The 26,861-nt window shown below is 42.0% G+C and overlaps 1 protein-coding gene across 7 annotated transcripts in view; it reads left to right on the forward strand.

Moving 5' to 3' along the window:
- RHOBTB1 (Rho related BTB domain containing 1) overlaps positions 1-26,861 on the forward strand; it is a 70,210-nt gene that overhangs the window by 37,438 nt on the left and 5,911 nt on the right. For 5 of the 7 annotated variants that reach the window (XR_005016813.1, XM_036828640.1, XM_036828639.1 and 2 more), the window contains 4 exons: positions 11,378-11,563; positions 13,878-14,857; positions 16,562-16,680; positions 23,563-23,713. Coding sequence is in view for 6 of the 7 variants with exons in the window: in XM_036828640.1 (XP_036684535.1) it covers positions 11,378-11,563; positions 13,878-14,857; positions 16,562-16,680; positions 23,563-23,713 (1,436 nt within the window). In the remaining variant the exon portion in view is untranslated. Of the gene's footprint in view, positions 1-6,247; positions 6,306-11,377; positions 11,564-13,877; positions 14,858-16,561; positions 16,681-23,562; positions 23,714-26,861 lie in introns of all 7 variants that reach the window. The other 2 variants (XM_036828643.1, XM_036828642.1) reach the window with 2 other exon arrangements.

A 26,861-nucleotide genomic window follows, 5' to 3' on the forward strand; every position in this document is an offset into this window, starting at 1 on the left:
ATGGATTTTTTTTTTTTTTAACCTTAATTTTGATTTTTGAAAAACTAGTGTTCATCTGGATTACTGAGGTTTTGGGCACCTCTTTAAATTTTGCACCTGAGGCCAGTGCTTCACTCTTCACGCAAGTCCTGGCCCTGAAGGTGGACTTTATAAATGGATAACAAAGCAGCAAAGGGAGGAAAGTTCCCAATGCGGGTACTTTATGGAAAAGTCATCCAAACCACACTTCTAAATGTGTGGTCCAGAGGGATCTAGGAAAATTACTGCAGCTTGTTTCCTAAAGATATTTAGTCCTGCTGTGGCATAAAGGACTAAGACTTGCCCAAGTTATAGAAAACAGTAGAAAGACATTAGAAGAGCAGCTGGTTGGACCAAGGGGCAGGAATAGTTGTTCCCCAAGAGGTTCGACTACAACTGCTAGTTCCCATACTTGATTATGCCGAAGCTGCTGGTTTATCTGATGTCAGAGATCTGGGGAGAGGTGAATCAGCAGGTTTTAGCCAGTACCTAGATGATAGAAAGCAGCTAGTCCTCAGGCCACGCTTTGGTAAACACTGTCACGGAAACATCACAATACTCTTTACTGAACCTCAGCCAAACGGGAAGAATCTCATGAAGACTGGGGAGAGCCTTTGAGTGAGGGAAACCAGGGAAAAAAGAGCACATATTGTGTGTGAATCCCTTGCTGTAAAATTCTAGAAAATGCAGTGTAATCTATACTGACAGAAAGGAGAACACTCGCTGCCTGGGAAAGAGGATGGGAGGGAAGGAGGAATTACCAAGGGACACAAGGACACTTTCAGGGTGATGGAAATATTTGTTTTATCGATTGGGATGACAGTATGGAGAGTGTATACCTATGTCAAAGCTAATCACATTGAGCACTTTAAGTATACAAAGTTTAGTGTATTTCAATTGTAGCTCAATAACTGTTTAAATAAAATATTTTTATGGGCAATCTAAGTAGTCTATGATATGTGAGGAAATTTTCATGGCTGACAATATATGTTTTGATTATTTATAGAACTTAAACTTAGTTCTCATTGAAAATATCAATAGAAATCATTTGTATGAACTTAGGGGCGAAAAAAATAAGACGAGATCCTAAATAGCTGAACATGGGAAATGAGATGGTTCTGGCATCTCAAAGCTAATGATGGGACACTATCAAATTGTCCCCAAATCATGCTGGATCCCTTTTCCCAGAGACAGAGAGCCCTCAGCTGTGTGGATCATAATTCACCCAAGTGGCCTGTGTCTTTGGCTGTGGTTCTGTTTGTATCTTTTTCTGAGAAGATACATCTGAGCAGGTACTTTGGCTGTGGTTCTGTTTGTATCTTTTTCTGAGAAGATACATCTGAGCAGGTACCCGGTGATAACTGAATAAAGGACACCACATTCCTGAAAGTTTTCCATTTCTCCATCAAATAGTAACAATTTTGTCTTTCGTAGTTGGTTCTTTCTGGAACTAGAGAATGGTGCGAGGCCAAGAGAAAAAGGAGGGAGGCATAGTAAGCCACACCACCCCAAACCTCCCCCTTTTTTGCCAAATTTTTGAATTTATAAATTGGGGCGGGGTTGGGGGGGAAATGCCTTGTTTGAATGAGTATTCTTAAACAGAATTACATGTATTAACACTAATATTTTTCCAACTATAGTTCGTTTCTCCTCTGGGTATCATTTCCAAGATCTTTACAAGAATCATTTAAAAAAATAATTATATACTTATGGTAATCCATTTACCCATAGATGAGGGCATTAAGTAAAACAGTTGAAAGTGGATTATTACTGCTTTGTGCTAATCCAAAACAGAAATATGTTAGACTAAATGCATACAAGTAATTAAAAAATTTTAATGTACTGGAAATTTATGGATTCTGTACTAAAGTACTCAAGCATAGGATTGCAGCGATGCCAGATCATCTGGCACAGAGGAAATATGTCTGTGCTGTGCTCTGTGTCACCCTCAGACTACTGTCCTCCACTGTCCTTCCTGCTCTGAACTGGTACGTCTTGTATTGTAACCAGAAGACACAATATCAGGAGAGCTGGGAATCCTGTGCCCAGCCCAGCCCTGTTCCCGGGATGAAATTGTCCTTGGGAAGCAGCAGTGCCCAGTGAGACGGGAACAGGGCTTGGTTGATGACTGGGGTCAGTCATGTTCCGGGACCCAGAAGGATGTTGGCTGCTGCCCAAACACTGGTCACATGACTGGGAAAGGCGGTCCGTTATGGTTGAGCCCAGAAAAGCATTTGTGGACCCAGAAGATGCCGCAGACATATGAATAATGAGGCCACTGAGATGGGTAAGGAGAATAAGGAACATATATACTGTTCAATACATTAACATCGTGTGTTCTGCCTTCTTTTTACCTTTTTGCCGTTCCTACTTAATAACTGCAAGCTTGACAAGTTGGGACAAATACAGCTAAGTTTGTTGACTTTTCATCCTTGGACAAAGAGAAAACATCAAGTTTGTGATGTTTCTATACTGGAATCATCTGATGAAGAAATATATATTTCAGCCTGTACAGTTTTCCCTTATAAATTAGGTGGTAAGAAGAAAGAGACGGCTGGGTGATTCTGCAGTGTCCTCAGAGGATAATTCTATTACCATCTTTCAGCAATTGCATATCAATGAGCTAGTCAGCCAAAAGGGAAAAATCTCTTGATGAGAATGTCCTGCCATTCTTATTAGCTGCAATATACAAGATATGTCTTTGGTGACTTTTGAACCCATAATCGTATTTGTCTGACAATAATTGGTACCATATGGTTTACAGACCACTTTCACAGATATTTTCTTAGTGAATCTTAACAATAATCGTATCAATAACTTTTAATTTTGACCATTTATTAGATTTCCAAAATTATTCCACTACTTTGTTCTCTCCCCAGAACTCCTCTGCCTCCCAGCCTAGAAAATATAGTTAGAAGGACAAAGTACTGAATTACCAAAAGATAAAACAAATAAGCAAAAATCTCTTTTAAACTTATCACCTTGGTTATCTTTCTATTTTAGCATTTTTTGGGTGGGGCGGGAGAGTTGGCATGTTTTTTTAAAAAACAAGATGGTCTGTGAAATAGAGGGTGTTATCTTAAGCCTTAATTCTGTGAAACTAACCCAGAATTAATCCTGAAAGTAACCTGCCCATTTCTTTATATTTCCTTTGCTTCTGGATACAATCTAATTCCTAGAAGAGATCATTAATCCATTTTTATTCTGGCATTATGAAAGTATCCAATTAGATGGATAAATAGATTTTTAAGATAAATTCAAATAATTTAAAGATATATATTTAGTGGATAATCTCTGCTATATACCAGAGATATTATATAGCTATCTTTCAGCCATAATTGTCTGAAGAAATGTAATAGCTCACATATCATTTTTTCATTAAAACTTTAAGCATATCCCCTAACTGACTTATTTTAGGCCTAAATTTATTTCTTTTCGATTTTGAGTCTGCAGACATATTTGCATCTACATCCTGCAATATCTATAAGGCCATTTTATTTGATAAACAGTCACTGAGGGCCTCTTTTGTTACAAACACTGTGTTGTGCACCATGGGAGAGAAACTAGTAGGAACAGAACAAAATCCCTAAAAATGAAACTCAAGAGTAGTGGGGAAAGACAGCAACATAAACAGTTACAATTCAGTGTTAAAATGCTGAGCTAAAGATGTCAGTGCCAGGAACAGGGAAGAAAGAATTGCTCTGAGCAAAAATTCCAGCATCATTCTTGACTCCTTTTGGTCATATCTGACACCTGCTCCATCAGCAAACCCCGGTGGCTCTAGCTTCCACGTGTATAAAGAATGCAGCCACTTCTCACCAGTCCCAGGCCGAAGTCACCACCATCTCCCTCTGGATTATTATTTTTTAACTGGCCTCTCCTTCTGTCTTATCCCTCCTGACAACCCACGCCCCACCACCATTTAGTCAGTTCTCATGATGGCAGTGGGGTGATCCTGTTAACACATAAATTAAATCATTCTGCTCAAAAACCCCTAATCGTCTACCAGTTGACTCCGAGTAAGAGCCAGACACCCATTAGGCCCTCCGTACCTCAGCCCCGCATTGCCTCTCCGAGCTCAGCTCCTGCTGTTTTCCCCCTCGCCCTCAGGAAAACACCCCAGGAATGCTCCTGCCTCAGGACCTTTGCACTAGCCGTTCCCTCTTCCACAGTGTTCTCCCTGCCGATATCAACATGTCAGCTCCTTCACCTCCTTCGGGACTCTCCTGAAATGTCACCTTCTCAGTACAGCCCTCCACGGCCACCTCATTTCAACAGCAGCTTCTGCTCCCCAACATTTCTGTCCCCCTTCCCCACTATATTTCCTCCTTAGCGCTTGTCACCACCTAGCATACTAAATATTTTACCTATTTTTCTTGCTTATTGTCTCTGTTCTCCAGTAGAATATAAGCATGACGAGGGGAAGCACGATGAGGACGGTGATTTGTGTCTTTAACTTGTTAAAGACACAAATGTCTGGAAGAGCGCCTGGCACATAGTAGGTTATCAGTTAATATTTCTGGGAGAAATGATTGAATGATTGCTTATTGATACCGTATAAGTGACTTGGCAAGTCCTTGGACCTTTATTGATTCACAGAGGATTAGGGAGAGGCCTGGGTAAAAGTGGTGGGATGATCTTGCTGGTTCACACCGTTTCGTTTCAGAAGAGTCAGGGAGGTTAATCCCGGAGCCCTCCCAGCTGGCCGTCTAGCTGACATGTGGGCATTGTTACACGTGCAGCTAGTCTTGCTCTTAGGAGAAAACAGTGCAGGAAGGCAGTTCCTCAGTCATGTAGCTTCAGGGCAAGCCGAAGAGAAGTGAGGATGAGGTGGAGTTTAGGCAGAGAATTTATTACCACAATTTCACTTTCTCCTGTTAAGGAAGCCTTCTCTGTATCAGTGTTTCCTGCTTTCATTGATCAGGAGTTAAATGAGATTGCTTAAGCTATTTCTTTTAATTAATTACTTGTGCTTCACCCAATTTCACATGCACTCAGCTTTTTCTTTTTCTTTTTTTTTTTTTTTTTAGATTTTTTTTTAAAGGAATTCCTTTATTTTTTTATTATTATTTATTTATTTTTAGCTGTGTTGGGTCTTCGTTTCTATGCAAGGGCTTTCTCTAGTTGTGGCAAGCGGGGGCCACTCTTCATCGCGGTGCGCGGGCCTCTCTCTATCGCGGCCTCTGTTGTTGCGGAGCACAGGCTCCAGACGCGCAGAGCTCAGTAGTTGTGGCTCACGGGCCTAGTTGCTCCGCGGCATGTGGGATCTTCCTAGAGCAGGGCTCGAACCCGCGTGCCCTGCGTTGGCAAGCTGACGCTCAACCACTGCACCACCAGGGAAGCCCCACTCAGCTTTTTCTGATGATTGTGTGAGGTTTAAGAATACAGTCTCTGACTTATAATAGTCCTATTTACAATTTTCCTACTTTACGATGGTGCAAAAGTGATACACATTCGGTAGCAAACATACTTTGAATTTTGATCTTTTCCCGGGCTAGCAATACGTGGTACTATACGCTCTCATGCTGCTGCGCGTTGGCAGGGAGCCATGCTCCCGGTCAGCCACGCAGTCACCAGGGTAAACAACTGATACGTTTACAACCACTCTGTACCCAGACAGCCATTCTGCACATTCAGTACAGTATTCAATACGTTACATGAGATATGTAATACTTTATTACAAAATAGGCTTGTTGTTAGATGTTGCCCAGCTGTATGCTAATGTAAGTGTTCTAAGCACATTTAGGGTAGGCGAGACTAAGCTATGATGTTTGGCAAGTTAAGTATATCAAATGCATTTTTGATTTATGATATTTTCAGTGTAGATGGGTTTATGGGGACATAACCCCATTATAAGTCAGAGAAGATTTGTACACTAAAGGGAGCATAGATAGAAAAATGGGATATCAAGTTAAAAAAATAGCTGGCTTCCGTCAGATGGTAACCCACAGCCTTCTATATGGTCAGGCCATCGCCTTCTGTGATATTTGCACTATGATGGCAGAACCAACCGTTTTTAAGACTTGAGTATTATCTATTTTAGGATTTGGTGGCATTGGTGGGATGTTGAGATGGCTTCCCTGTACTTGAGAGTGTGCATCGCTTGGTCCCATTTTTGGAGGGTGGGGGAAGACTGGTTTAAAATGTTGCTTCCTACTAAACATGCAGTTATGGGCTTGGAAGAAATAGTTACGCGTGCTAATCACTCCCAAATCTGGATATATTTCAGGGTGTTTTCACAGTTTTCCCCACATAACATCTGTACTTAAGAAGCCTCACTGCTATTGGTAAAGTATTGACTTGATTTCTCTGCTCACATCCAGGGCACTGCATGGTACTGCCCTGCTCTCCCTAGACCCCCTGCCAGGCACTCCCCTACAGGCGTCTCCATCTTCCATGAGTATGAGCTTACACAGCCATTCATCTCGAGGTGGTTATGTTCACCATCACTGACAACTCCCTCCGCATCTCATACACACCGGGCTGCTCCCCTACTAAAATTTCCCAAAGCCACGTGTTACACATTCCTTTTCTCTGCCATGCTCCCAGCTGTTTTGTGCTGTTTTGATCTGTCTGTTTGCACAGCGCTGTCAGATTATATGCATGAAAGGTGTATTGCTGACATGAATGGTTTTGAAAACGTTTCTGTAGAGGCTACCTCGGTTATCAGTGGGGAGAAGGAGGTCAGGGACTCCTATTTGAATCTTTGCCAGAAGAGGACTTGTGTACATTGACAAAGAAACCCATTGAAATGTGATCATGATCTCTACCAATATATAAAGGATATGGTAGTCTCTACTAAAGAAATAATAATAGGCAGTAGTGACATAGAAAGGCTTAAAAGTATATGTTAAAAAGGAGATACTTCCAAGCAAGACTCAGGTAAATAGAATTGGTAGCTTACTCTGGGTTACCAAGTATTCATCAGCAAGAGACCCAACCAAAGTTGGCACACTGGAGAAGGGCCCTTGGATGTCCTGCTCACAGCTATCTAGAGGACTGGATGGGATCCACTATCCTTCATATTGCCCACGTTGGCCTGGTCTTACTTAGATAAAGGATAACTTAGCAATTATTTTTTTCACCTAAGCAGATAAGAAAACCCAAGGCCCATGGCTCCTTAGCTGGACAATGATGGCAAAGTAGAAAAGGGAAGACAAACTAAAAAAGATGGAAAGCATTTTTGTGATAGGAAAGAACATAGAAAATTTATTCCTAACAGCAAATTTTTGATATTGATTATCTACCCTTTTCAATCACTTCTTCAAAGGATAAACTTAGCTTCTGTTTGCTTCCCTGATCTTTTCCCACCAAGTTTGCTAATTTGACTGTAGATATTATAAAGACAGGCCATGAAAACGTGTGGCATTTAATGTTTAAAGTCTAGCTTGAAAAAGAAAAAAAAATGTATATATACACATATTATTACCTTAAAAGGAAAATCCGCCATGTATTTAATTTCAATCTATTTTTTAAAGACTTCACATAAAAAAATTTCACTCTACGCCCATAGCCGTATATAATAAAGAGTGTAATGAATAAAGTACACTTTTTAAAAAGTCTATCCTAGGCCAAGATATGTGGGTATGATGCACTATTTTCAGATTTTGTTTTCTTTAATCCTCCAACAAAGATTGGTCCCAACTTTGCATGCACGCCTTATGTTATCCAAATATCTCTGCCAATCTTTCACATGCTATCTTTGGCCAGTGTTCTCCTTGAAAGATAGCTGAAAAAAATATGCTTTTCTGTTTGTTTAATATCTGAAGAAGAACTGCTACAACTGAGGTTGGCTTTATCAGCTCAAGCATTTTGGGGATGAACAGGTCTCTCTCTGGTCCCACCCTCCTCCATGAAACTAGAGATCTGCAATTGTTTCAACACATAGATTTACTTTGGATTGTTTTTCACTTGTCTAATCAAAACATTATTTCATGGGCATTATTTGATGTGTCAGTACCCTAGTGAAACTTTTATACTGATATTTTCCCCTTAGAAACAATAAATCACATTTTTCTCCAAAAAATAAACATTCATAGGCAAGCAACATTCTAAAATCCTTTGTAATCCTGGCTTTCTTTAATGAAGCCACTTAGCCCAGTCCAAAAAAAAAAAAAAATCCAAACCTTTCCTACCCTTCTCAATATTCAAGTTCTGGTGTTTCGAGTTTTGTCTCCTATGTGCTTTGCCTCTGCATTCTCGAATTCTCGTGCTTTCTACTCCAAATAGCTGTAGGACTCCATTTAAATCCCATCAGATTCTTTTTACAGCTGAAATAGGAGCCCTGAGGTCATTTCTAGGCCAACCCCCCTGCCTAATCTGTGAGAATGTCCTCATCACACCTCCCCCTCCCAATTATTTTTAAACTCAACTCTTCAAAGTAAAAAAGTGTAACAGAGCCCATAGAAGCAGAAATGCTAGAACTTGCCTTTTTCTTTTTATCTTTCACAGGAATGGCATTTTTAAACACCAGCTTGTGTCAGACATTGAGCAGTCTCTCCCCAGGAATGAATGTTTTGATTAAAAGTTATTTAGTATCTCTAGCTCCTTGGAATTCTGCCTAAAGCTGGAGATATTCTTAGCTGCAGGTCTTGTGCCTTCTTTGACCAGATAGAAAAATGGCTCAAAATCTGGAGGGAATAAATAGCATTCTCAAAATAGCTACTTGCTTATATAGGTGTTTATATCGTAGAGGATCCTGAGGTGTTGAGAATTAGGAATTAGAAAAGAACGCTGGGATGAGAAGGAATATGTCAAAGCAGCGTCTTTCTATATAGCTCTATCCCTACAGCCATTGATTCTCAGGCTTTTGCTTAAAACCAGGTTTAGAACACTACACTCGTATGGCAGGCCTCTGTACATAATGTTTCTTAACTTGAATTTGTATTTAAATCAACAAGGGTTAAAGACATTTAAGCAGGTTGGTAGATAAAATATGATCTAATTTTTAAACTACTTTTAATGTAAAATCATGGGGACAGATTCTCATAGCATCTAAACGTGCATTTCAAAAAAGGAAAAAGAATCACTTTATTCCAAGGATGCAAATAGAATTTTGACTCAAGTTATTTTCGCTTCAGAGGTAACGTTGCTCTCAGTACAGCCTCTTCTCTTTTTAACTATCATCCTTTTGAGGCAAAATATTTACAGAGCATTGAATTATTTTTCTAGCTTTCCAACAGCATTTCATGCACTGAGATATTGATGTGACATAGTTAGAAGTTGGGCCCTCGGGACCTGTATTGTGCAATGGCATTGTGCTGCTATCATCAGGAGATGCCATTTTTTCCAGCCCCCAAGGTCCTGTCTGTACTTGTTTACAGGTCATCTGGATAGAAACTAGTATAGATTCAGTGGCATGAGTGTTATCACGGTAACCTTGGCAACAGAGCTAGCTCTGATTTCAAAACCTCACATGCTGTATCATAAAATTAGATAACAGAATTGACATTTTGCTACATGTCTGTCATATAAATTAAACTCTGAGAATGATTTTCTTTATAGCCATGTGCCTTAATATGGAAATAGAAGGCACCAATTAGAAAAAATTTTATACATATATCAATATGTACTCTTCCACATTTAGGTGGTGGATACATTTTCTCAATTCTTTCCCTATGATTTTGAACCTGAGATACTGCCATATTATTCTCACTGTGCAGAATTCTTGGCAGCTTTATTTTATGATCAGGCTGAAGCTTACAGCAGAGCTGCATCAGACATCCTATATAAATAGGATTATGAATAATAGAAAACTCAGCTCCTAAAAAATGTAAAATTCAAAGCGTTCTTGACTTTACTGGATACCATTATTTATGCTGATTAGAAGTAAGACCGTGCACAGAATATTCTGCTAACTAAATCAGAATCCCAAAGACAAGACATGCTTCCCTTTCATTTATACAGTTATGCATATTTTTACACACATTATATTTTCCAGTACCCAAGAATCTTTTATAAGATCTTTATTTCAAGGGCATTTTAAACATGCAGATTAATACACTCATCTGCTTTGAGTCCTAGGGTCCTCTTTTATAATTTGTAAATATTTTAATGTCAGGATTTTCCCCTCTACTTGTTGTGGTCTGGTGCAGTTTTTCTTGGATATAAATTTAAAGACTCAACTTGTGAATTACATTTAATGTAAGCACCCTGCAGTTTGCTGCATTGCAAATGATTATTTTTAGAAATTTTATGGTTGCCTGGATATATTTGTTTGTCTTCATTGATATGTAGGGAGAGAAGCTCATTAATGATTTAAAAAGATGGTGTTTTGATTCATCGATTTGATTCTTCTCATTATATAAACAATAAAGGCAATAAATTAACATCTAATAAAATTGTAAGTTTATTTCTGAATGTAGCTGCAAAACAGTCTTGAATCCTTGGTTATAACTTTTTCTATTCTTTATATTCTTCTGCCTCCATGTTTTCAAAGTCATCATTCTGCATATTTGAACCTAGAAAGATGGTTTATAATTCTTATTAAAGATACCTTTTAGCAGCTATCTGTCAAACACCATAATTGACAACTGTTTTGTAAAACAGTTCTTTGGCTCCTAGAATGATAAGTTATTATATAAAACATGGAAGATCCTTATGTCACAATTGACTATAAAACAATTTTCCTTTTTTCCATATACCTGCTCTGTGTCATATATCACATTTGAGAAATCTGCTTCCAACATTTTCTCATCCATCTTGTTAGCCGTCTGACTAACTCTGGCTCGTTTTATATTAAATACTACCTTCTTGCCTTATACCTAGCAAAAAGTCAAAATTCCTGCAAATTCAGGACTTTTTCTTTTCAGAAAAAGATAAGTGGTTGTGCTCTCTCCATGTGTGCTTAAGGGAGAAGAAGGGCAGAAATCCTTCTGTGTATTTGCCGACCCTGTACAGCAAATACCTGTTACATTTTTTTGTAATGTTTAAACTGTTTGCTTTATCTCATTGAGTCATCGTCACCTTTCTGTTTACAGTGGTAAATGGTATTATTTTCTTTTATCTTGAAACTATTTCTTGTGATGAACAGAAATAGTTCAGCATGTGGTGGTTCCAGACCTGAGTCTAGTTTGGGTAACCATCTGTACTGTAAAATAACATCATTGGAAACCTTTCAATGCATAGGCCTGCAGTGCAACATGGAAATGCACTCAGGCTGTGTGGGTGCTGGAATGTGGAGGCTTACGGGGCTGTTTGCATGACACCAAGATGTATTTTAATATCTGGTTTTTTTTTTTTTTTTTTTAACTGTGACATGATATGGCATTAGATGGATGGGGATGGGGAGGAACCATAATGATAAACGAGAAAATGAAAGTTAAAAGGCAATACAGCTTCTTTTGTGATTTCCTTTTAGGTCCGATGTTGTGGTCCTCTGTTTTTCGATCGCTAATCCCAATTCCCTAAATCATGTGAAAACCATGTGGTATCAAGAAATCAAGCACTTTTGCCCTCGCACACCTGTTGTTCTAGTTGGCTGCCAGCTAGATCTCCGCTATGCTGATCTTGAGGCTGTTAATAGAGCCAGACGCCCTTTAGCAAGGTAAGCCGAGGGACTCAAGTGTTTCACTGTGCCGGCCAAATTAAAATTTAGAGGTAGCAGATGTCTCTGTAGCCTTGGGTTCTGTTCTTCAGTGGCTCTGGGGCCCCATCAATCAGCCATAATTCTTGCCCCCAGGAACATCAGGTTCATGCACACACATATATCCAGGTGTTTTTAATCTTCTCATTTTCCTCCATCCAACCTCTGAGAGTATTTCATTCCCAAGTTGGCAGTGTCCAGTTTTTAAAAATGATATAGACCTATGGTTGCAAAACTGCAACACTGCTTTTTAAATGGCTCTAGTGGTGATATGTTTAGAGCGTCACATGTTTAAAATACAACTTGAAGGAGAATTTGTTTCAGTCTGTATAAAATGTGGATACCAATCTTGGTGGCGGGGACGTGGAATAAGAGTTTTTCAAAAAGCTGTGCTCCTTCAACATTCTCTTTTAAAAAATAATTTTATATGTTTTATGCTTAACTCCATTTTTTGCTGGTGAGCATAGCTTTTCCCAAAATGTTGATATTAATACCTTCCTTCCAGGTAGGTACTTGCCTTAATAGGGTTGTTAGAAAATTTTGTACAGATACAAGTTTTTATGCTCTCACAGCAAAAGCAAATGGTACTTTGTTGAGATAATTTCTGATGTTCTAGGTATGTCTTGGATGAATGTTCTGAAAACAATTCATGTTCCCTCTATTCTTAAATGCATGGACTTGGAATTGAATATCATAAGCCGCATAGAGGGAAAGAGGACTCCTGGCAAATGAGAGATTAGCCCCTGGCCTCGGAACTTTCTGTTTCAAAGGTTAGGGTAGTCGGGCCTCACACACCGTGGATGTGCGGAGGCCTGGAGGAGAGTTACAGAGCTCCAGGGGACCGTCCTTTCCATAGACAGTTCTGAGATCTCATGAAGGAAGTGGTATCTGAGCTAAGCCTTAAAGAGATTCATCAGTTAGTGATGAAGTTAACCCTTCTTCCTTTCTGCACTTCCCTTACGCCTTTACAACAAGCTGCAGTTTTCCCTCTTTTCCATCTAGGTCCTCAAATCCAAATTCTACCCAGTATTCTTATTGCTCTAAGGCCGGTGCCTGTCACACACATCACCCTTGGTCTTGTAAGCCAAATATTTATTTAGGAAGATCCTCTCCTAAGAGTGTGTCTCAGAATCAAGGATGTGTGTGTGAAGAGTATAACGACAGATCCCATCTTGCCTACATTCTGAAATCCATCTGTGTCTTGACCACGGTTATGCCGTAATTACAGCACTATTCTGCCAGGACTGCTTCCAAACATTTGGCTTCCTGGGGTTTGATTAGATTGTAAACGGGCCTTGTGTGCCAGTCTAAAGGGTGTAGACTTTATTCCATGGGCTCTGTGGTACCAGAGGAAATTTTTTTAAAAGAACTGCGCCTAAGTCGTACTTGTATTGTGTAAGGAATTTTCGTGCAGCAGTGAGGACCGAGAGCGAAAATGTGGAGAAGCTGAAGATGGATGAGTTAAGAGGCTTATGTACTAGTCCAGGCAAAAGATGATGAGGGCCTGACTGAAGACTGTGGAAGGAAAGGGAAGCGGTGAGATGTGAAAGAAGGCTCACAAACCTAATAGAGGAGACTTAATGAGCTGTTGGACGTGGACCATTTAGGCTAGAACCAGGGAGTTCTAGACTCTCATTGCTTAGGAAAGGTCTCTCAGCAACTTGCAAACGTGACCTTAGGCAAACCCTTTAAACTCTCTGCCTCAGTTTCTAGAAAATGTAGAACAAATATAACACCCATAGAGTTACTGTGAGGCTCAAGTGAGAAAATGAATATGGATTGATTTTTAAGGTATAAAGCAAAATGTAAGCATAAGGGGATAATGATGAAAATGATGCTGATGATGGTGGCAATGATGATAATAGCTAACATTTATCAGGCACTTACTGTGGAACAGGTACTATACTGGGCAAATATCTCATTTAAACCTTCCAGTCGTCCTTTAAGATGCAAGTACTCACTGTTATTCTTCCTATTTTAGAGATGGGAAAACCAAGGCTTAAAGAGGTTAAGTAACTTGCCCAGGATCACATAGCTAGCAAATGGCTGATACTTGAGTTATTGTTGTTACTACCAGAAGCATTTTTTTTTTCCTACCGTCATGAGTCCTTTATATTTGCAAGTCTTAAGGTTGGTAGATTTTTTTCAAGAGTCTGGTTAAAAGCCTGAATAGGATTTTAAATGTATAATCCATTTAGGTGCTTAGATAGGCCCTGGTTACTATTTTCTTTCCTGAAATAAGACTGATTCTAATTTTTAAAATATTCTACTTCAGGCCCATAAAGAGAGGGGATATTTTGCCCCCAGAAAAAGGCCGAGAGGTTGCAAAGGAACTGGGCATACCCTACTATGAAACAAGCGTATTTGACCAGTTTGGAATCAAGGATGTGTTTGACAATGCAATCCGAGCCGCCCTCATTTCCCGCCGGCACCTGCAGTTCTGGAAATCCCACCTAAAGAAAGTCCAGAAACCTTTACTTCAGGCACCATTCCTACCTCCAAAAGCCCCTCCACCGGTCATCAAAGTTCCAGAATGTCCCTCCACAGGGACGAACGAAGCTGCCTGTTTACTGGACAGTCCTCTGTGTGCCGACGTCCTGTTCATCCTCCAGGACCAGGAGCGGATCTTTGCACACCGAATTTACCTCGCTACCTCCTCTTCCAAATTTTATGATCTCTTTTTAATGGAATGTGAAGAAACCCCCCACTGGAGCGAAGGAGCTTGTGAGCAAGAGAAGCAGAGCAGGGATTTCCAGGGGCGGCCCCTGAGTCTTGACCCGGACGAGGAAAGGGAGGAGGGCACCCCAAGGACATCTCAGGCCGATCAGTGGGTGTCCTCAAGCCAGAACCTGTCCCAACAGGAGACCCCGGGGCTGGAAGCCGAGGGCTCAGCGGCGGAGACACAGACCCTGTCGGGCTGGAGTAAGGGCTTCGTTGGCATGCACAAGGAAATGCAGGTCAACCCCGTTTCAAAGCGGGTGGGCCCCATGACTGTGGTCAGGATGGACCCCTCTGTCCAGCCAGGCCCTTTCCGGACCCTGCTCCAGTTTCTCTATACAGGGCAACTGGATGAAAAGGAAAAGGATCTGGTGGGCCTGGCTCAGATTGCGGAGGTCCTAGAGATGTTTGATTTGCGGATGATGGTGGAAAACATCATGAACAAGGAAGCCTTCATGAACCAGGAGATTACGAAAGCGTTTCACGTCCGGAAAGCCAATCGCATAAAAGAGTGTCTCAGCAAGGGGACCTTCTCAGGTGAGTGGGTCCAATGGCAAAGTCATCGATACCTCTGGTTGCCTTTTATCAAACGTTAGCCAAACACGAGGAGGGGAAGGGTAACCGTCGCTAGCATACATGAGTACTCTTCCCCTACGTACCTGAGTTACACGTATTTTACTTATTTCATTCTCACAGACTTGAGGGTTAAATGTGATGAGCTCCGTTTTGCAGATGGAGAAACTGAGGGATAGAGAGGTGAGGTAACTGGCCCATGGTTATACAGGTAGTAAATGATTGAGCCAGGATTTGAATGCAAGCTGCCCCCTAAAGCCCCATGCTGTCACAGTGCTTCTCAAGGGTAGGTCGAGCTACCCCTGAGCCTCAGCCAGTCATTTTGATGCTCACAATTGCCCTTCAGGATTCCTTCCCTGATCAAGTCTGTTTTGACCCTTCAGCACATACCCATGACAAAAATCAGTGACCTTTGTTCCCGAGGCCACTGAAATCCTTGAGGCCATTTCGGTGACCCTCTGCATTCCCATCTGGAAAGCCTCATCTGTCTCTAATCCCTCTCCTTTCACTTCTCACCCTCCTTTACCCTGCTCATCTGTGTCCTTCTTGCCCCTTCGTTGTCTTTGATAACTGTGCTGAGGGCTGCCCACAGCGCCCTTATGTAATTGCTTAAGCACCCTGGTGGCCTGTATCCAAGATGGATGACTGGCTCATGCTTGTCCTACCTTACAGGCTTGTGCTATTTTTGTTCTGTAATTGTCCTTTCTGTGTATGTTTCATTGTAAAAATTTGACTTCCTGACTTCTGTTTATAGGGATACGTCTATTTTTCTCTTTATCTTTCATAATGCCTGTCATAGTAATACACATGTAATAGGTGGTAGCTGAATCTGTTCATTAATTTTGAAGCTTTGAGTAATATTTACTCCAAACATAGACCATCATGGTACAGAAGCAGTCTTCAAAGTTAATGAAATGTTACAAACCCACAGTAAAGTAAACAATAGACCTTAAGTGAAAGTGATGAAATCTCCCTTTCCTTACTACAGAGGTATATTAACCAAATACAGTGTGGGAGCTTTAATTGGATTCTGTTTAAAAAAAAAAAAAAACTATAAAATACAATTGGGGGTAATTAGAAAAATTTGAATATGAACTAGATAATGGATGATATTAGAGAATTATTCCTAATTTTCTTAAAAATAATAATGGTATGGTTATCTAGGAGAATGTTCTTATTTTTAGAAAATTCTTTATTAATAAAGTAGTTAGGGGTGAAGTATCATGCTGTTAAAAAAACGTCTACATAAATATAAAATATATATATAAATATATGTAGAGCTAAGGCAAACATGACAAAATATTAAGCATGTGAAAAGCAAGTTGTCGTTGTACTATTCTTTCCACTGTTCTCTATGTTTGAAATTTTTCATAATAAGGATGAAAAAATATTCCTCTCCTTTACGTTACTTTATGGTTCAGAGAATTTGTGTTGTGACCCTGTGTGTAATTTTAACTGCTTACCCCTTAATCCTCGGAGGACGCGGTGAGAACTGGGTGTGCCCAAGGCGGGGGGTCGGGGGGTGCCGGGGAGGATGGGGAGGGGTGGACACAACAGCAGTGATTGAAGGTATGGAGGAGAGAAGACGAGAGGTGTAGGCTGAGGCGCGTGGGTGGAAGTCTCTCGGGGAGGTTGGCTCATGCTTGTGCTTCCTCCCTCCTTGGGCAGATGTGACATTTAAGTTGGACGATGGAGCCATCAGTGCCCACAAACCGCTGCTGATCTGCAGCTGCAAGTGGATGGCTGCCATGTTCGGGGGGTCGTTCGTCGAAAGCGCCAACAGTGAGGTAGGTGCCTTCCGAAAAGCCCAAGCGGCATCTTCATGAATGTGCGTGTGTATTTATATTAGAAAGTGTTTAACTGGCCAGAGGACTTCGATTCTTTAACTGCTAACTTGGAATAGGTTTGTTTGTTTGTTTTGTAATTTTTCTTTTTTTTTTTGGCCACACTGCCGGGCACGCAGAACTTCCCCGACCAGAGATCAAACGTGGTCCCCTGCGGTGGAAGAGTGGAGTCCTAACCACTGGACCACCAGGGAAATCCGGAATAGTTTTTTAGGCAGTGCTTCAGTGTCAGGTCCCCATCTTCTTAATTCTGCAGTTATGAGGAGCTGTTGTCTGTCGTTCACTTGCTCTGTGTGAGCCCCTATGTGCTCCTGTATCCTTCCATCCTCACAGCTCTCCTTCTGCCTGAAAACATGCTCAGCTATATTTTTTAACAAATGTCACCATGCAAGGTACTCTCAAAATCACATCCAAGCGGGGCAGACTGTCTTCCAGAAGGTGGAGACTGAAAAGTGTCTTTTGTCACTTAGGTCCTGGGCTCAGCTCTGCTAGTAACAGACGGGGGAATCTTAAAAAGCCACCTCCTTGTGCCTCGGTCTCCTTATCCGCAAGACGGGGGATGCACTAGGTCACGCTCGAGGTGCCTAGAGCTGCAACTCTCCCTGAGGCTCTGCCCTGATCTGTCTCAACTCTAGGGTTTGTCAACTCTAGGGGAACAGTAATGGAGCAAAGAGTGACTCCTCTGAAAGGCCTCTTGGAGTGCTTGTTACATCTAGTAGAAGCCACTGGGTAACCTGTCAAACGCTGGCCCTGTCTCCAAAAGAGGGATATGCTTACAGCAGAGCACGCAGTATCTTGGAGACCCTGTATCTCCACCTTTTTACAAACTGTTGGAAAAGACAGAAAAATTCCCTTCAGGCGTTTCTAACTTTAGTCTAGAGGTAGGCATTTTTTTTGTCGAGTTTTACAGGTATTTCTTAACCATCTTTTTTAAGAAAAAAAAAACATGGGGACACAAGCTTATTGTCCTAAGAGGCTTGTTATGCTTATCTCAGCATCTCTCCAAACTTTTAACAGAAATAACAGAAAACAATAGCTAACTTTTCCAAGGGGGGGGCCCTCACACCAGAAATCCGAGCCCTCCCTTTGTGACCCAGATGCCTGCATTTGCATCCCCAAGTAGGGAAACAGAACCCTAGAATCACAAGCCAGGATAGCCAGCTGTCACTAGGCCACCCTCCTGCTTCCAGAAAAAACTACAGCTGCTCCTAAACCGACCCCCAGCCAAAGACTGTCTGCTGTTGGGGGAAAAGATGTTAGAATTATCCTGATGACCTCTTCTGGTGTCTGCCAGCCTTCGTAAACCAGGAGGGCCTTACCTGTAGCTAAAAGAAGTCTTTCCTGGGCCATCAAAGGTGTTTGGGAGCATCGTTACTGAGCCGACAACAGCTGGTAGAGGCCGCCCAGCGAAGAAAGGGCTGTGAGGCTCAGATCCCCAACTCCCCTACGTAAAAAGCTGAGTGGCCTCGGGCAAGTGACCACCTTGCTGAGCTCCAGCCTCCCCATCTGGAAAACGCGATCGTAACCCGTAACGTGGTTGTGAGGTGTGAGAGTTGGTACTTGCAGAGTATCTCGTAAGCGCTAAATGCAAAATGACCTCAGTCCTATTTGGATGCCGGTAGCATTGATGATATTCCTTCCCTCTCACTTCCAAGAAAATTGGGGGAAGCCACCAATTCATAAAACCTCATCCAGGGTCTTCCCTGGTGGCGCAGTGGTTGAGAATCCACCTGCCAACGCAGGGGACACGGGTTCGAGCCCTGGTCTGGGAAGATCCCACATGCCGCGGAGCGACTAGGCCCGTGAGCCACAACTACTGAGCCTGTGCTCTAGAGCCCGCGAGCCACAACTACTGAGCCCGCGCGTCTGGAGCCTGTGCTCCGCAACAAGAGAGGCCGCGATAGTGAGAGGCCCGCGCACCGCGATGAAGAGTGGCCCCCGCTCGCCGCAACTAGAGAAAGCCCTCGCACAGAAACGAAGACCCAGCACAGCCATAAATTAATTAATTAATTAATTAAAAAAAAAAAAAAAAAAAAAACCTCATCCAACTGGCACGTCGCCGACTTAGTCATCTCCTGAGATAAAGAGTCCAGAGGCTCGCTTCCCTTCTCTCCCGCTCGCTGAAGCGTGTGCCGAGGGTGCCGCAGACAGCCTGCTTTCACCCAGCGGACAGAAGCTGATCGAGGTCAGGAGCCTACTGTCCCACAAAGGGACACTGTCGGAGCTGACCTCACAAATGCTAATCCCCTTTATCCCTTCCCAGAATGGACTGTAATTGTCTCCAGATTAAAATGTGCGGGAGAGGCGACCAAAGCAAAAACTTGGCAGCCGACGTGAACCGCACGTGCATGCGGCGTCACAGCCTCTCGCAGGGACCGCACCTGTTTAGCTTCACCCTGCCCCCCACCCCCTAAGCACTACGTCGCTCACCATTGAGAACTGCAGCTGAGCCTCATAGGGATGTAGAGATTCAACCCAGCTCAAGACACAAAGGCCACGGAACCAAGCAACCGAAGGTCTGTGCCGGGGCACCTCGTATACGAAGAATGGCATGAGCTGTGGATATGTCCAGCCTTTCCTGCCCTTTCTCCTGATTTCCAGGGTAGACTGTAATTTACGTAGTTATGAACTCTAGTCTCAGCTTGACCTTGGGCAAGAGGCTGACCCTCTTTAGACCTGTGTCCTCATCTCTAAAATGGGGACCACAAGAGAACCTTTTTCAAAGGGCAGGTAAGGCATGAGGATACGCGTGTAAAGCATCAGATTTGGTGCCTAGAACGTGCAAAGGCTCAAGGAGTGTCAGTGACTATTATCCTGGAGGATTCTTGTCAAATTGTTGCCATGAGGAGCTCAAGATCTTTGCCCCCCAAAAGCCTTCAGGTTACGAGCCCCCAGTTCCCTTCCTAAACTAGCAAAGTGTAGTAGAGATGGTTATGGGGGTAAGAATAGGCTTTTGGTTAAAGGCTCAATAAATGCTTAATGGTTAATGTAGGCGCGTATTCACATGGGCCTTTTCTTTCTAGGCCACATTTTAACTCTTTGTCTTCTGAAAATCTGACATCCTCCACAAAATCCAGCCTCTTTTTTTTTTTTTTTTTGCATTAATGGAATGCACATGCATATCCAGAAAGGAATAAAATATGCCCACTGATGTTCCTTTAACTTTTGTTGTCATTTAATATTTAAGAAGACACTGTCTTTTACTTCTGTTTTTCTCATTACTTTTAATGTAGCAGTAAGCATAATTTTCTCCCCAGAGGTACTCAGCAAGTGGTTCATTAAAAATGCATGCCCGGCTTGTAGGAAGCAATGCTCTGGATCTAGAATACTTTCTCATTCTCTATGAGACCATCTCTAATTATAAGCCTGATAGTCTGAGCTGATCTTCGCAATTAAAATTTTAAACCAACAAAACTGGAATATGGGTCGTTGTTTAGGGTAGCATTATATTCTTATATTTTTTAAAGCTACATTCAGCAGGTAGGGCACAACATTTTTAATTCCATTTCTTTTATTTGTATTATTTTTTAAAGTTCTATAAAAATGGTCGCTCTGTTGCTATTCAGTTGATTTCAGTTGAAATCACAGAAACAGCCTTTTAAAGAGAATCAGCAGTGAGGGGAAAAAAATGCGTGTTCTGAAAGTGTTTTAGTTTTTTCTCATTTGCTGGTTACTTATGAGGGTCCCTAACATTATTTGCCAAAAAGAGCCATTGCTTTAAATAAAAAATGTTAGTGTTATATTAAGCAAGAAGGAAACAGTAGGTCATGGACGATTACAAATGTCAGAATGCTCCGAAGACAGTGGAAGCGTTGGGCCAGGGCTGCTTGCTGGAATCCACTGTCATCTCCGGCTGCCAGAAACAATTCCTTCTCATTTAGGATGTCCATTTTGCCATTACTTAGAACACACTCTTAGCAAAAATTGCTAAAGTCATCTGGGTATCTTCAAAATCCATAATCTCAGTGAAGAAAAGCTTTAGATGTCATCTATTCCAAACCTCTCCCATGTCACGGATGAGGAGACTGAGGCTTAGAGAGGGTGAATGATTTGTCAAAGGTCACACAGCATTTTAGCAACACATCTCTGGGCCTGCCCCAGCCTCTTGCCCTGTCCTCCAAGCCATTATTTTCAGAAACAGCAGACATCCCCATCCCTGAGAGAACAGGTGCTCGTAGGAAGCTCTGGGACTTTTTTATATTTATAATCACTAACACTTCAGAGCACTTAGCACTTTGTAAAATGTATATAGTTTTACTATCACGATGGCCCAAATTTTAAAGTTTCACAAGTTAATTAACCTTCAGTTATCTAAAAAGTGTACTAATCCAAGCACCATTCTAGAGAAGTGAAATTTTGCCATATGTCATTTGCCATATTTGCAATAAATTCATGTCTGTATAAGATAAACGCATGTGTACATAAACATATATACACACAAATATAACCAGTGTTAGATTCACTGGAATAGCAATTACAATACAATAGCTTCTTTATTTTAAAATGATATCAGTAATGGTTTCTACTTGCCAGGTTTTATTTATTGTAGAGGTTGTGCTAGAAACTTGAAATGATCACACTTGTCAAGTCATTGATGGTAGTAACCCATGCAGCTTATTAATAGAATCATAATTGTTTTCGCTCTGTCTCAGAGGGGAGGGGGTAATTTTCTTAATATTTCTAGGAATTTTTCTGGGCCCTCCCTTTGATACACTTAGGGAAACTCTAACTGTCTGAAAGGATATTCCCTCTCTGAAGTGGCTGGTGTCTATGCAGGAAAATTATATAGATGGTTGCTATAACTTAAACAGTTCTGCAGCCACACCACTAGAAGACTGCAATGGCCCCGAGGCCCTTGTAGATTGTGGAGGCATTTTATGTGTGTGTGTGTGTGTGTGTGTGTGTGTGTGTGTATATATATATGTATATATATATATACACACACACACACACACAAATATATGGAGAGAGATTAGATATATAGTATAGATGTAATCATATATAATATACAGATATAATCATATGTAATTCATAAATATATATAGATATATATTTTTCTATGCTGTATAGAGAGGTTTATTAAGTACCAGAATTAACAAGTCTATGACTCGGGGCTTCCCTGGTGGCGCAGTGGTTGAGAGTCTGCCTGCCAATGCAGGGGACACGGGTTCGAGCCCTGGTCTGGGAAGATCGCACATGCCGCGGAGCAACTGGGCCCATGTGCCACAACTACTGAGCCTGCGCGTCTGGAGCCTGTGCTCCACAACAAGAGAGGCCGCGAGAGTGAGAGGCCTGCGCACCGCGATGAAGAGTGGCCCCCGCTCGCCGCAACTAGAGAAAGCCCTCGCACAGAAACGAAGACCCAACACAGCGAAAAATAAATATAAAAAAAAACAATAAATAAATAAATAGCACAATACAACGGATACAGTCAGCCCTTTGTATCCACGTGTTTCATATCCATCGATTTAACCAACTGCAGATGGCTGACTGTATAAGGTAGAAAAAGAAAAAAAAAAAGTCTATGACTGTTCATCCTTTTGAACTTAGAAATCTAATTCTAAAAAACTGTTAGTGAAATAAGGTGCTGTCATGTAGCTTTCTTCCTTACCATGAAGGGTTTCCAGTCCTGCCCAGCAGTTCTGAACATAGACTTTAGAATCATATTTCCTGGGCTCAAATATCAGCCCCAACCTCCTAGCTCTGTGACCCTGGACACCGGACTTAACCTCCCTGAACCTCCATTCCTTTATCTGTAAGATGGCAAAAATAATAGTCTCTTCCTCCTAGGGAGGATATAAGGATCAAAACAGATAGTGCATGTGGGAAGCTTATTAGCACAGTACTTTGTGCATAGGAGGCCTTCTCTTAGGTTAATTCTTATCATCATTCCAAACAGCAAGCCCTAGTAGCACCATTCCGTGTTATGCCAGGGTACATCTCGTGGAGTTCGAAACCTAAAGTGAAGAATACCTGCTATAACGTGTATATATCCCTGTTGATCCAGGCCCAGCCATTCAGAACTCTACTTCCCAGGCAGTCCCTGGCTCCCCAGCAAACTCTAGCATGCAGGAATATGGGCAACAGCTACGGGTACTCAGGAGGGAGATTCGGGGGGTCCTCCAGGGAACAATTCCCCACACCCAGCCATTCCCCTAGATGTCCCAAGCACAGGTTTCTCTGGATTCCCTGCATCTGCTGATACCCGATACAGTTCCAGTAGTTCTGTATCTATGCCATAGGAAAAATACAGTGTGTGTGTCATGCTAACATATACTTTTTAATTTTTTTTTTATTGACGTATAGTTGATTCCATGCTAGCATTTAGTGAAAGAAGGCTGGAATCAAGCCAGTCACTGTGGCAACTAGCGGGGCTGCCCGTCCTCCGTTTTGACATCGTAGAGGGCTGGGCTCTGTCACATGTCAGCAACAGTGCAGTCTGCAGCTACCCCCCCCCCACACACCTGTCATGTTGCTAGGAGATCTCTTTCCCCACAACAGAGTATTTATAAGGTACTTGCCAAGGAGGGCCTATAATGTCATCATACATTTACAGCCCATTTGTCTGATTTATAAGCCCAAACAGCCATTTAAAACTTCCAAATCAGGCTTTGTCAGGCAGCCCCACTCTTTTGTCATCTACAAATCAAACGGTTATGTTTAAAGCCATAAATAGTAAATGACTTCTCTGCACAGCCTCAAAGCAAGGTGTCCCAGACTCACTAACAGTGAATCACACAGTGGGGAATATTTACAAGCAGTAGAGCCTGAAAATGTGCCCACTGCTTTCTTCAGCAGAACTTACCTTTTCAAATAACATTTCAGGTATATCTCCCGAACATAAACAAGATGTCAATGCAGGCGGTACTGGATTATCTTTATACCAAGCAGTTGTCACCTAACTTGGACCTGGACCCACTGGAACTAATTGCCTTGGCAAACAGATTTTGCCTGCCACACTTGGTTGCACTTGCAGGTAAGGCTGATGACTCAGGGCCATGTGGTGTCTGACTGTCATATTTATCAAAATCGCATTTAAGCAAAAATAAGATTTCCAGGGAATAAAAATTAATTTTTTATCACCCAATATAGGACTGTCTGGTACAGGGTGATATGAACTGATCAAATGTATCAGACAGCCCAATTCAATTCAGCAACTATTTTTTAAGCACCTACTTTGTAGTAGGTCCTGCTGATGCACATTTAAAGCTGAGTAATGCATGGCCCCTGCCCCCAAGGCCCATGCTCTATGCCCTCTGCCTCATTTGTGGGTGGACCACAGAATAGGAAATAAAGCTGTTGTGTCCATTTATCCCCATAATGTGTGTTCAGACACAGTGTCTAAGAACGAGGCAGGGGGCTTCCCTGGTGGCACAGTGGTTAAGAATCCGCCTGCCAATGCAGGGGACACGGGTTCGATCCCTGGTCCGGGAAGATCCCACAGGCCGCGGAGCAACTAAGCCTGAGTGCCGCAACTACTGAGCCTGCGTGCTGCAACTACTGAAGCCCACACGCCTAGAGCCCATGCTCCACAACAAGAGAAGCCACCACAGTGAGAAACCCGTGCGCTGCAACGAAGAGTAGCCCCCGCTCGCCGCAACTAGAGAAAGCCCGCACGCAGCAACGAAGACCCAACGCAGCCACGAAAAAAAAGAAAAGAAAGAAAGAGGCAGTAGGAGGCAGTGGTTAAGAACATGGGCTACAGATCCAGATTGCCTGGGTTCAAATCCTGGCTCCACTATTTACTGGCTGATTTCCTACTTGATTTAACTGCTCTGTGTCTCAGCTTTCTCTCTCTTTAAAATGGGGATCATAATATTCTACTACAGAATTATGAAGATTAAATGAGTTAAGAGATTATATACATATAAAGAGAGAGGGAGTCCTTAGGAACAGTGTCTGGCACCTAGTAAGCGTTATGTAAGTGGTTTTCTTAAAGCTATTTTAGAAAATGTTCTGACATTGTCAAGATCATTTTGGGAAAAAGAGAAAAAGGGAGACTTGGTTTAACTTCACAGAATCTTATGTATCATTTCTAGATTTGCTCAGTTGGTAAGCCAAAGCAGGTCAAAATAAGATATACGCTTTCGGGCTTCCCTGGTGGCGCAGTGGTTGAGAATCTGCCTGCCAATGCAGGGGACACGGGTTCGAGCCCTGGTCTGGGAAGATCCCACATGCCGCGGAGCAACAAGGCCCGTGAGCCACAACTACTGAGCCTGCGCGTCTGGAGCCTGTGCTCCGCAACTAGAGAGGCCGCGATAGTGAGAGGCCCGCGCACCGCGATGAAGAGTGGCCCCCGCTTGCCGCAACTGGAGAAAGCCCTCACACAGAAACGAAGACCCAACACAGCCAAAAATAAATAAAATAAATTAATTTAAAAAAAAAAAAAAAAAGATATACGCTTTCGAATAATTTTTTTCTTGAATTTAAACCTTGTGCTTCATTCACCAAAGGTGTCAATTAGCAATAAGGGTGTTTATGGCTACATTTAGTTGACTCCTATTAACCATGAAAGCAGAATAGTGCCTGCTTTGCTCACTGGCTTATCCACTGCACGCAGAAAAGTGCCTGAGCATATGTGGTTCTCAGTAAAGATCTGTTGCATCATTAAATGAAAATGAATGTATGAACAAACCAACCAGTCATATCTGCCCTTGACTCTCTGCCAGTGTCTTTAGAGAAAAGATTTATTTCTCTGTATTCCAGGTTTCTACTACACTCAACCAACTGGAGATCAAAGTTTTCTCCTTACCTCCCTTCTTCACCAGTTGGATAACAAGAGATGGTTGAAGTATTGCTATTCATTTTTTTAAACGGTTTTTAACCAATATACCTGAAGTCATAGATTCAAATGAGTATTGCTGCTTTTTAAATACTAACTCTAGGAGGCTGCAATGGGCAATTCTTTTTTTCAGAAGTAAGAGTCCCAAGCCATTTGACTCTCCAGTTTTTATAAGTATTTGTCCTTTGAAAATAAATTGAATTTTTTTAAATAGTCAAAAGTAATTCGAAGGCAAATCTGTTGAACAAGGTTTGCGATCAATCTTGAAGTAGTGCCATTTTTGCTTAAATATTAAGTGTAGTGATGCAAACATGGGACTGATTTCTCCATGAAAGAAACTGACCCAAAGAAACCTTCTTGTGTGAACTATAGACTTCTATGTATGTTTACTTTTCTTATTAAATGCTGTTATTAACCGTTATGATTATTTAGTAAATAGCTTCTTAAGGTGATTCCTTTAATCCTTTATATAGTGTTTGGTGTGTAGTATAGAGCGTTTAGACCAGAGTGTTTAAAAATCAGTTTCTGGGGTGAAAATGCCCTGCAAGGCAAAGTGTTAAACGAATATCAAGAAATATTGCAGTTCCCTAAAATTTATAACCCAGTGACTCCTCTGCGAGATTTAGTTCCAAATAATTCTTTGTTTGTCAATCGAGCTGAAGAAGCTTGTGTCAAGAAACCATCCCAATCTTGATACCCTGTGGACCAGATGGGGGCGTATTGACTAACAAGTAAGTATGTATGGATAGAACCAGAGCAGAAAGTAAGCATGATTTGGACCACATACTAGAAGAACAGATGCAGTGCTAGAGATGAAAAAAGAATACATCAGCATCAAGGAGCCAGAAATGCCGGGCCAAGACTGTACCCACACATCAGTGCCAGAGGCGGCAACAGCCTAACAGAGGCAAGAGACAGCTCAGTCTCAGAACCACAGTTTGAATTCATCTTAGAAGCCTGGAACACAGCTTCAAAGCAGAAACAGCTCTCCCATCTAGACTTGTCTGACTTCTGGCTGAAGTCCCCCCGCCCCAGCCTTTGGAATCTGAGAGGCTGAACATGTCCCTTGTCTGCTGCTGATGAGACACATGTACACATTCACAATTTTAATTCCCCATTTGGACTCATTCCAGTTACTCAGTCTCTCCACGGTCAGAGAGCACTGAGAATTGGAGGGATATGAATGGGGAAACTGTCAAGCAGGAAGATATGACGGAGTCTAGAGGATTCTAGGCAGGTACCGGCCTGTCCAGAGCAGCACGCTCCAATAGAACTGTCTGCAGTGATGGAAACTTTCTGTGTCCACATTGGCCGATACACGTGAAATGCGGCTTGCATGGCT

This window comes from Balaenoptera musculus, chromosome 16 (genome assembly GCF_009873245.2).
Source record: "Balaenoptera musculus isolate JJ_BM4_2016_0621 chromosome 16, mBalMus1.pri.v3, whole genome shotgun sequence".
NCBI lineage: Eukaryota > Metazoa > Chordata > Mammalia > Artiodactyla > Balaenopteridae > Balaenoptera > Balaenoptera musculus.